The sequence below is a fragment of the Ranitomeya variabilis genome, chromosome 5, assembly GCF_051348905.1.
Source record: "Ranitomeya variabilis isolate aRanVar5 chromosome 5, aRanVar5.hap1, whole genome shotgun sequence".
Classification (NCBI taxonomy): domain Eukaryota; kingdom Metazoa; phylum Chordata; class Amphibia; order Anura; family Dendrobatidae; genus Ranitomeya; species Ranitomeya variabilis.
The window spans coordinates 8,968,089-8,979,508 of NC_135236.1; the positions used below are offsets into that span (position 1 = coordinate 8,968,089).

At 43.1% G+C, this 11,420-nt stretch overlaps 1 protein-coding gene across 3 annotated transcripts in view; it reads left to right on the forward strand.

Moving 5' to 3' along the window:
- NYAP1 (neuronal tyrosine phosphorylated phosphoinositide-3-kinase adaptor 1) overlaps positions 1 to 10,356 on the forward strand; it is a 66,484-nt gene extending 56,128 nt beyond the window's left edge. The window contains exons 5-9 of one of the 3 annotated variants that reach the window (XM_077261547.1): positions 1,477 to 1,757; positions 1,853 to 2,947; positions 3,071 to 3,259; positions 3,500 to 3,579; positions 10,303 to 10,356. In XM_077261547.1, the coding sequence (XP_077117662.1) occupies positions 1,477 to 1,757; positions 1,853 to 2,947; positions 3,071 to 3,259; positions 3,500 to 3,579; positions 10,303 to 10,320 (1,663 nt within the window). In that variant the 3' untranslated portion in view covers positions 10,321 to 10,356. Of the gene's footprint in view, positions 1 to 1,476; positions 1,758 to 1,852; positions 2,948 to 3,070; positions 3,260 to 3,499; positions 3,580 to 4,771; positions 8,803 to 10,302 lie in introns of those variants that run through there. The other 2 variants (XM_077261546.1, XM_077261545.1) reach the window with 2 other exon arrangements.
- The last annotated feature ends 1,064 nt before the right edge of the window (positions 10,357 to 11,420 follow it).

An 11,420-nucleotide genomic window follows, 5' to 3' on the forward strand; every position in this document is an offset into this window, starting at 1 on the left:
CAACATAGCAAAAGGAAGAATCTTCAACTAATAGAGATCAGTTTATTCATATAATTAATAAAGATCCAATTAAATAATTTCCATATACTCTGGATTCTCTAAACTTTACCTTTTCACCCCTTGTTTCATTTTTTCTCACTCCTCTGCCATTGATAGAGACATATAGGGCAGATAGGGTGAGCCGTCGACGAGTGGGGGCGCCACTGCGCAGGTTCTAGGGTGCCAACCTCCGCTGTCAAGTAGGATGAAAACAGGCTGTATTCAGGGACAGGCACCTCCCCTTGGTGTCTTTTGTGTTGGCGTTGTTGTAGTATTCACTTTTTAATATTTTAAATATATCCAAATAAAATTTTATTTTTTATATTTAATGCATAAGAGTTCAGCGGTGACCTTTTCAGATAATACTCTTATTAATTCATTTTTTGAGATACTGTGAAAATTGTGACTTGGGGTATGACTCCTCCAACAAATTATACTATTGGACGGGGCTGTTGACTCAGATACCTCCTGGGTTTGTGGATGTCCCACCCCCTTTTTGGTGTCCGCCCCTTTTGTGACCTCCAGTATGGGGAGGCTTCACCCCCTTGCTTCCCCCATGGACCTCTCGACCTCTTGGTACCTCTCCACCAGGCACACTTGGTCATTGGCATTACGGGGATCGCCCTGGGCAACCCAGGATTGCAACGGCCTTGGTAGGGAGTGTATTAACCTGTCCATGACCACCTTCTCCATTATCTGTGCTGGGGAGGAGGATTCAGGTTGCAACAATTTTTGGACCAGGTGTAGGAGATCAAACATTTGGGACCGGGGAGGTTTGTCACTGCGGTACGCCCACTCGTGCAGCCGTTGCGCCTTGGCAGAGTCACTCCTAAGTATGCCAAAATCTCAGCCTTTAACTTAGCGTTCTCTTTTGCGTCCTGCATCGCCAAGTCACAATAGGCCTTCTGTGGTTCTCCTGTCAAATATGGTGCCAAAACCTCCGCTCACTGCTCCAGAGGCAATTTCTCCCGCTCCGCCACCCTTTCAAACACCGACAGGAACGCTTCGATGTCGTCACCCGGGGTTATCTTTTGCAATGCTCTTCTTACCATCTTCATCACGTGAGAGTCATCACCTGGATTTGGGGTTGGGGCGGTCTCTCTGCTGTGGACATCTCCCGCCAGGAGTTCCATCTGCTTCTGCTGCTGTTGAATTTGTTGCATCAGGAGTTTATTTGTCTCCTGCTGTATCTGTTGCTGGTGTTGTTGCTGGAGATTAGCCTGCATAAGTTGCTTTACCAGTTTCTTCAAGTTGTCAGATTTTGCTACGGCAGATACCTTTTAATGGCTAACAAAAATAAAATAAATGATGTTTCAAAACAAGTTTTCAAGACTTCTTAGGTCTCTGCATCAGGCATGGTATAAAATTTATACACAAAAAGAGCAGAAGCATGGCATCATAAATGGACAATTTTGTATTATGCATGTCTTTCTATAGCTCGGGAAAAGTTCGGGACATGGCTTCGTTCCGTCGCCACTTCCGTATGGGTTTCATGACGATGCCAGCCTCTCAGGAGCGGGCCCCTCTCCCATGTGCCAGTGCTATGGCTCCTCGGTCTCTTTCCTGTCACTCAGTAGGCAGTGCACCAGAGGATAGTGGAAATGAAGGGGGTCCTCCGGGGAGGAGACCCCCTGCTAAACCTAAGAGAAACCCCAGCACAAAACTCAGCCTTGGTGGAGAGGGAAGGACAGCAGAGGAACGTAGGATCAGGAAGGAAGGTAAGAAGTGCCTCATGGAACCACAACCATTGGTCATAGCAATAACTCAGTCCATCTTTTGCACCAAAAGCCAAACTCTTATTTTTGTCTTACAGGGTCCATAAAAAGTGCCTCTGACTCTCGCCGGATGCCCCCACAGAAGCCACAACGCAGCCCACATACACATCTCTCTGCCTCCTTTGATGAAGCCTATGCGAACCGACCTGCCTCAACATCTGCCATTCTCACTTCCAGCACACGTGCATCTTCACCCTCCCCAGAGGAACCTGTCTACATAGAGATGGTAGGCAATGCGTCAAGAAGGCCCCCACCCCCATCCACCCCAGCCCCACCAGAGGAAGAGTCAGATGGTGAAGAAGAGGCAATTTATGAGGAAATGAAATACCCTCTTCATGAAGAGCATCCATCCCATCTACGACATCCTCAACGTCGCCGACTTCCACCACCTAGAACTCCGGAGGTTGATATTCCTTCACCTTTTCCTAACCTCCTACAGCATCGACCTCCTCTTCTAGGGGCACCATCCGGAAAGGGACAAAAAGTCACAAAGCCTTCACAGTCGGCCTCATCATCTAAGCTGCCGGTTCCTCACAAGGAGATGCCAAGTGCAACTTCCTCATCTTCAGTTCATCTTCCTCCGTCTGGTCGTGCCCGCAGTCACTCAACACCATTACCCCCACAGACCTCTGCCCAGCGCAGACCAGAGTCTGAAACCCCAAGAGGGTCAACATTTTCACAGGAAAAAGGGGCATCGATGTTACCTATTCCCCATGGACATAATCGGGACAAAGCCCTTTCTTATACCATGGTGTACTCTTCCGTCAAGGTGACACATTCTCTCTTACCAGCCTCACAGGTTGAGGAGAAAACAGAGAGGGAGATCTCAGTCTTGGCTGGTCTTATCTGCCCAACATCCCGTGTGGCGGGCACACAACTCCCAAGTCGACCTCCTTCAGCACATCTCCATCAGGTCCAAGGGGAGCAGGCTTCTCCAGCTATTTGGACGTACCCTTCAGGCAAGAGACCACCAGCATACGAGACCAGCATAAAGGGCTCAAGAACACCAGTCGTTCAGGCTTCTGATAATCGTGTAGGTTGTGGGGCAGGTTCAGCAGAAGAGGAGAGGCCCGGGTCTGTATATGAATTACAGAGAAGGATGTCATGTGGCCGACGGAGCCAACTCGGGGAACGTAAGTCAACATTTGTGGCATTGTCTATCTGCCAGCTGTCTATGATCTGGTCTATGTTAGCATGGAGCTAATGTGCCACCATGTAGGCAACTAATGTAGTTATAACTTTCTTCCCTTTCCCAGCATTGACCGACGTGCCCCGTGTTTGGAACGGGAATCCAGGAAGAGCAGAAAAGACCAGTCATGGAACAGCTGTGTCCGGGATCCCTGTTCGGAGCCAACAAAGCTTGGACAGTGCCCTTGCTCGTGGGGTGGGACGGACCAGTCTTCCAGTGCCATGCCAAACATTTCCAGCATGTCATAGGAGTACAGGTACATCCCCAAACTATCACATACATTTCATACTGAACGTATAGCTATTGCTATGGTATCTCCACACTTGGTGTCCAGTATGCTAATGGTGGAGGCCAGTATGATGTATGATAAATCTGATGGCAATCATGCCGATCGATCTTCTCTCCGATCATTACCGTTCTGTGCTCTGCTGCCCCCTGTGGTGGGTGGATAGAAGTTCATGGCTGATGATGGTGTTTTCCTGTGTCCTTTCTGCAGATTTCGGAAGCGGATATCGCCTGGGCCGCTCAGCCTCCACCTCTGGGGTGCGCCAGACCTCCTCCACCAGGCAGAATCAGGTACTGCACATGTTCTGCCCAGACACTGAGGCATGCAGAGCATTACTGTATGTGCACATCAGATCACGACGCTGCAGAGCATTACTCCTGCATGCAGATCGCTCACCTCTGTGCAGAGCATTGCTACTACATGCAGATGTGCCCAGCTTGCCATTGTGCAAAACTCATCACATCATTTTATCATTCTCTCTCTCTGCAGAACATTATTTCCAAATGGAGTTCACTCACCTCTCTGCAGAGCATTGCGATCATCTCCGCAGAGCACTACGCCTCCATGCAGATTACTTTGTGCAGTTTTCTGACCTCATTTCCTTTAAGATTCTTTTACTCCCTGCAGAGCAAAACCCATTCTGCATTTCTGCAGAGCATTACTCTTTCTGGCTGTTTTTCCCTCTCCCCAAGTGTGCAGATGATCTCGCCTGTCTGTAGAGCATGACCCTCGCATGCCCGTTCTCTCACTGTCACTGAAGTCAGTTCTTTTCCTTTCGGGGCATTCCTCTGCCCTTTACTTCTGCATACAGACTATCTCAGCACTCTGCAGGGTATTACTCCCGCGTTCATATCATCCCTGCAGAGAATAGCTCCGTGCATGTCCACTAATCTGCATAGTATTACCTCTGAATTTGTATCAGCTGGAAGCGCTGCAGAGCATTACTCCTGCATGCATGTTTAAGGCCTACTGCAGAGCATTACTCCTGCGTGCATGTTTAAGGCCTACTGCAGAGCATTACTCCTGCATGCATGTTTAAGGCTACCTGCAGAGCATTACTCCTGCATGCATGTTTAAGGCTACCTGCAGAGCATTACTCCTGCATGTAGGTCATTTATTCAGACAGCAAGGCATTACCTCTGCATGCATATCAAATGAAAGACCATCTGCAGAGCATTACTACTGCATGCACATCATTCACCTCGCAGAGCATTACTACTGCATGCACATCATTCACCTCGCAGAGCATTACTACTGCATGCATATCAAATAACCATCTGCAGAGCATTACTTGTGCATCCATATCGGTTAATCATACCGCAGAGCATTACTACTGCATGCACATCATTCACCTTGCAGAGCATTACACCTTTATGCATATGACCTGACCACCCTGCAGAGCATCACTCCCGCATGCATGGCAGCTCACTACCCTTGGCTTCTGACCACCACCTCCTGACCTCCTCTCTCTCCTTCCATCAGGCTGTTTTATCCCCCACCCCAACGCTGCCCTCTGGTGGCCGAGAGCGTGATGGGAAATTACAGGAGGTGATCGAGAGGAAGAGATTTCTGTGCCACGAGATCAAGTCACGTCAGCCAAGGGCGGAGAGGGGGCTCTGCAAACAGGAAAGCCTGCCCATCCTGCCCAGCTGGAGGCGGGGGTCTGAAGTTCGGAAGGGGGGGACTCCACCTTGCCATCGGCAACAGGCTGTGTTGTGGGACACTGCCATCTGAAAATCCTCACCCCCTCTATATACCCAGGGGCGCTGGCCGAAACCCTGAGGTGGAGGTGGGTGGGAGTTGAGGTGTGGGGGATGGTGGGAAAGGGATAGTCTGCAGCCGTGGAGGAGGCAATCATCTGCAGCAAAGTGGGACTGGACGAGCAAATGAAGGCGGTAGGGGGCGAAGAGTAAAGATGATGAGGGTGATAGTCCAGAGCTGGGATAACCTCCTCGTTCTTGTCGACCACAGCAATGGTTGGTATTGAGTTTCTACTTTAGGAAGTAGCCCCCATCCTCCGGAATATTAGGGTCACTTCGCCAGCAAGGGCTAACCAGGCAGAACTGTGCTGAGCCATCCACGTGCCCACCGGAGCGGCTCCGCTCACACTTCCCACCCATATCCGAGGGCAATTCATCCAAATCCAATTGGCGAGTCCATGCAAGTAGTCAGCTGCCGTCCTGTCGGCCGAGGGACCTAAAATATTTATCTACCTACTGCTATGGATGGAGACAGGGCTGTGACACCCTCTCCATCCGAGCATGGTGGTCACCACTCATACATTATTATTTCAGTGTGTGAACTTGGATCTTCTGATCACAAATAAGTATAGCCAGTGGCGTAGTGTGGGGGAACCACAGAGTGCTTGCCCCTTGTGCCAAATTCTATCGAGAGCTAAACTGAGGACTAGAGTTGACGTTAGGGTAACGGTTAGATTTATAGTCAGGGCTAGAATTAGGTTTAGGGCTAGAGTTAGGGTAAAGGCTAGATTTATAATTGGGGATATAATTAGTTTTAGGGTTAGAGTTAGGGTGCAGGTTAGAATTAGGGGTAGATTTATAATTAGGGCTAGGCGTAGATTTAGGGCTAGAATTAGCATTAGACCAAGAGTTAGGGCTAGATTTATAGGTAGGGCTAGAATTAGGTTTAGGGCTAGAATTAGCATTAGGCCAAGAGTTATGGCTAGATTTATAGGTAGGGCTAGAATTAGGGTTAGAGTTAGGGTGCAGGCTTGAATTAGGGTTACAGCTAGATTTATAGTTAGGGCTAGGGGTAGCTTTAGGGCTAGAATTAGCGTTAGGCGAAGAGTTAGGGCTATATTTATAGGTAGGGCTAGAATTAGGTTTAGGGCTAGAATTAGCATTAGGCCAAGAGTTATGGCTAGATTTATAGTCATGGCTAGAATCAGGTTTAGGGCTAGAACTGAGGTGCAGGCTAGAATTAGGATAAGGGCTAGAGTTATAGTTTGGGCTAGATATAGGACTAGAATTAGGGTTAGGGCAAGAGTTAGGGCTAGATTTATAGTTAGGGCTAGAATCAGGTTTAGGGTTACAGTTGGAGTGAAGACTTGAATTAGGGTTAGGGCTACATTTACAGTTTGGGCTAGGGGTAGATTTAGGGCTAGCATTAGCGTTAGACCAAGAGATAGGGTTAGATATGTAGTTAGGGCTGGAATATGGAGTTAGGGCTCAGGTTAGGATTGGGGACAAGGAAATGTATTAGTTACATATGAAAAACACAAAGATGTATAAAAAGTGAAAAACATATAACAATGTATATCAATTTATTTTTAAAAATACATCATAGTTCAACAGAAAATAACTAGAGTCAATGGACAAAAATTATTTTCTTAGTACATGTACTTGGGGGGTTAAGAGGTTCAATACTTGAATATTGGAAGGATATCAGGGAGTGCTAATTTTCCATGGAAGAGGCGCAGGATACTTGCCCCGGGCGCTGGCGACCCAAGGTACGTCACTGGACATGGCTGACTCTAGACAGGGATGACACATTTTCGGTGGAGCTACTCTTAAGGGCTGTCTATACTATTTGGTGGTTACTCTACGATCCAGGTGGTGACCAAGCCTGAAGCCCGTCATGGTGCACATTAGATCATCAGCGGTTGACATGACATTTCCTGTAGAGACGGGATTCATGACTGGCTCCGCTAATCTCACATTATAGTAGGGATAATAGTAAGATGCAGAGTCTCTCCGCCTCACAATACAGAACCACAAACAATTAGCGTTTGCCAACTCTTTCCTCTTGGCCACCGAGTCTCCCATTTTCCCGTTCCAGGTCTTCCTTATAACATCATGTGCTCTGGGTTGGAGCAATGGTTATAGTGTTATGTTGGTCCATGATGTCACCAAAGTCAAGTTCCGGAAACTCAGCGGTAGGTTAGCCCCCCCAACCCACCCCCTCAAAAATGGGATATTCCAAAAGGAATCCTTTGTGTATGGGCAGCTAAGAAACTGGATGAGCACACGTTCATCCACGAGGGGTGGTGACAGATCGTACAGATCAGCGACTACCCCCATGACCGAGCAGCTGACTAATTACAAAAAGTGTAAAAAATCCCCAAACAGTCGAAAACATTAATGTGTTAATCTTTAGGGGGAAAATTGGAAGTTTTTATGCAGAATCTCCACGTAATCACACAATACACACATAAAAGCCGCATTTACTTTCTAGGGTGATTTTTCTGAACTGTAATAATGAAATTTCAGATATTTATTGGTGTATATAAACATTTTTTGTATATAGGAGGACATGGAAGGCAGAAGAGATCGTAATGATTGTAGCTTCAGTGTCATTCTCGTAGTTAACTCTTCACGTCGTCTTTTTTTCAGATCATTTTTAGGATTTATTTATTTATGTCAGTTTACACTTAAAAAAAGGAAATCAAGTGCATTATTGTGCTCCGCTTTATTGTTTCCTGTTCTCTCTGATAGATTTTATCATTTCTTTAAAAAAAGTTGACATTTTTTATTTTCTTTCGAAATGCGTTTTAACTTTTCCAAAATTATTTATTTTAACAAATTTTTCCGGAAAATTTCCATAAATATATTTATAGATCTATTTATTTCCATCTGTATTTTTCACCTCTACTTTTTCATTTCTATTTATTGTTAAATATCAGAATATATTTTTACCTTTTTTTTTTTATTTCCAGCCTTATCACAGGCCATGATTCTGACATTGGAATGATCTCCACATTTTAGTCTTCTCACAGAATATTGATATTTTATTTTACATGCGTTTATTTCAGACATTAGAGGAACGATGCATTTTAATTTCCTAATTTTTTAAATTCTTTTATTAATGGAAGAGTCCATTTATTAGATTATCTATTTTTTTATTTTGTATTTAACAAATTAACCGAAATATCCATTAATCATTAATTTTTAGTTATTTTGCTTCTTTTTTTTTAAACGCGAAATATTTGCATTTATTTTATTTTCAGATATTTTATTTTTTATTTATTTTGTATTAAATTAGAAGGATTTTTATTTATTTTTTATTTGTTTTAAATTTTCCATGTTACTATTGACAAATTTGAATTTTTATCATTTTTGAATCATTATATTTTGTTTATTTAGTAGGAAATTGTAAATTTCATTTATTGTTATTTGTTTTGCATTTACCTTTTAGGTTTGACACAATTGCCTTTTTTTCTTATTTACATGTTCTTTTATTAATTTGTAGAAATGTTTCAGTTTTATTTATTTCTCATTTTGTTGTATTTAACACTTGCATTTTTAATATTTTCAAATATTTTCATATTTTATTTTTCATTCATTTTTAAGCAATTTTCATTATTTTATTTATTTATATTTATTTCACATTTTTATGCATTTTTAATATTTAACTTTTTTATTTACCGTACTTTGCAGAACATTTCAAATTTAATTTATTTTTATTTATTTAGCAGTTTTGTATCTGACATGTTTGCATTTTTTAATTATTTGTGTGTATATATATATATATATATATATATATATACACTCACCGGCCACTTTATTAGGTACACCATGCTAGTAACGGGTTGGACCCCCTTTTGCCTTCAGAACTGCCTCAATTCTTCGTGGCATAGATTCAACAAGGTGCTGGAAGCATTCCTCAGAGATTTTGGTCCATATTGACATGATGGCATCACACAGTTGCCGCAGATTTGTCGGCTGCACATCCCAAAGATGCTCCATACAAGGCAGGATGGATCCATGCTTTCATGTTGTTTACGCCAAATTCTGACCCTACCATCCGAATGTCGCAGCAGAAATCGAGACTCATCAGACCAAGCAACGTTTTTCCAATCTTCTACTGTCCAATTTCGATGAGCTTGTACAAATTGTAGCCTCAGTTTCCTGTTCTTAGCTGAAAGGAGTGGTACCCGGTGTGGTCTTCTGCTGCTGTAGCCCATCTGCCTCAAAGTTCGACGCACTGTGCGTTCAGAGATGCTCTTAGGCCTACCTTGGTTGTAACGGGTGGCGATTTGAGTCACTGTTGCCTTTCTATCAGCTCGAACCAGTCTGCCCATTCTCCTCTGACCTCTGGCATCAACAAGGCATTTCCGCCCACAGAACTGCCGCTCACTGGATTTTTTTTCTTTTTTGGACCATTCTCTGTAAACCCTAGAGATGGTTGTGCGTGAAAATCCCAGTAGATCAGCAGTTTCTGAAATACTCAGACCAGCCCTTCTGGCACCAACAACCATGCCACGTTCAAAGGCACTCAAATCACCTTTCTTCCCCATACTGATGCTCGGTTTGAACTGCAGGAGATTGTCTTGACCATGTCTACATGCCTAAATGCACTGAGTTGCCGCCATGTGATTGGCTGATTAGAAATTAAGTGTTAACAAGAAGTTGGACAGGTGTACCTAATAAAGTGGCCGGTGAGTGTATATATATATATATATATATATATATATATATATATATATATATATATATATATATATGTGTGTGTGTTAAATATTATTTTCTAGTTTAGCTTATTTTTATTTATTTCACATTTTTCTTTTTACATTTGACAAATTTTAGTTTTTGTTATTTCCATAAATTGATTTTTCATTTATGTTGTATTTATATTGGAAGAAATTGTCATTTCCCTTTTTTACGTATTTTTTTATTGTATTTTTAACACATTTTTTATTTGTTACGCCTTTTCATGTTACAAAAGTTTGTGTTTTACGATTTTGTTTGTCTTACACCATATTTAATGAATGTAATTATTGGTAAGCACCTTGAATCAATGCAGAAAATCCTTAATTCTGAATGTAATCTCAATCTTTTTTCCTCTTTTTTTTATATTTGTTTCACATTTTCATCGCCCTTTTAACATTTTAGTCTTCTCCTCCCAAGTTTGTGTTTTTTTGACTTTTTATATTCTTCTAGCTGAATATATCTATATTTGTGTCTGTGGTAAATTTCTCTGTTGGTAAATTGAACAGAAATATTTTTGTTTAGTTTTATCAGGATTATTTTTATCATGATTTTCTGTTTCTCTAGAAGGAAAATTACCTGTAACGTTAAGAGCTTAAAAAAAAGAAGAATGTGTTATCGAAATAAAGAATAAAATCGACTTTTACAGATATAATACTGATCTTTGAATTTATTGTCACGTCCCTGGAGGCGGTGTACCTGGGCCTGGCAGTGCGGTGGCTTTATGACAGGGAGGACACAGCTGTTCGAGCTCCCGCATTATTTAATAGTCTTCTCACATTAAGCAAATATGTTCAGGGCGTAATCTACAAGAACAGAACATTCTGGGAGGTGTTAAATACTACCTGGTAGAGATATCACTCACAGTCGGGTAGTAATATGGCGGCAGCTTATCTCTCATGAGAACAAGAGATTGTGCATGTTGAAATCAAACATCTCAATCTGATGTGCCATTGATGAAGAGTAGGGATAACCCACACTGAAACCAATAGTTAATTATCTGATATATGTGGGCATCACAACACATGGTCAGTGTTACAATCCGATCATGGATCTGTAGAGATGTCTGATTAAGGAGACCGAGTGGTCAAGAGATCTGTGATGATCTTGAGGGATTATGGACACGCTCTTCTATGCTGTATTTTTAGCCAAAGATTGTTCTGCGTCAAGTAAAACTTTTTCATAAAATGTTCAGAATGGATCACTGACCAGAGTAATCACCTACCGGGGCCAGCAACTGGCTGAAACGGTCACAAGTCCTGAATCAGGATATCGTTGCTATATCGGGAAGTAGATATCAGGGGAGATCGGGAGTGATTCAGGACTGGTCAGCATCAGATTCGAAGACAAGAAATGGGGGATTGGGCAGAGTCAGAATGAGAGAGGAGAGACTGATCAGCATCAGAATGGGAGAGGAGAGACAAACTGGTTAGCATCAGAATGGGAGAGGATAGACGGTATTGGTCAGCAGAGTTTGTAGAGGAGAGACGGGGACTGGTCAGTATCAGAATGGGAGAGGAGAGACAGAGGACTGACCAGCATCAGAATGGGAGAGGATAGACGGGAGACTGTTCAGCCTTATAATGGGAGAGGAGACGGGGGATTGGGCAGAGTCAGAATGGAAAAGGAGAGACAGGAGACTGGTTAGCATCAAAATGGGAGAGGAGAGATGGGGACTGTTCAGC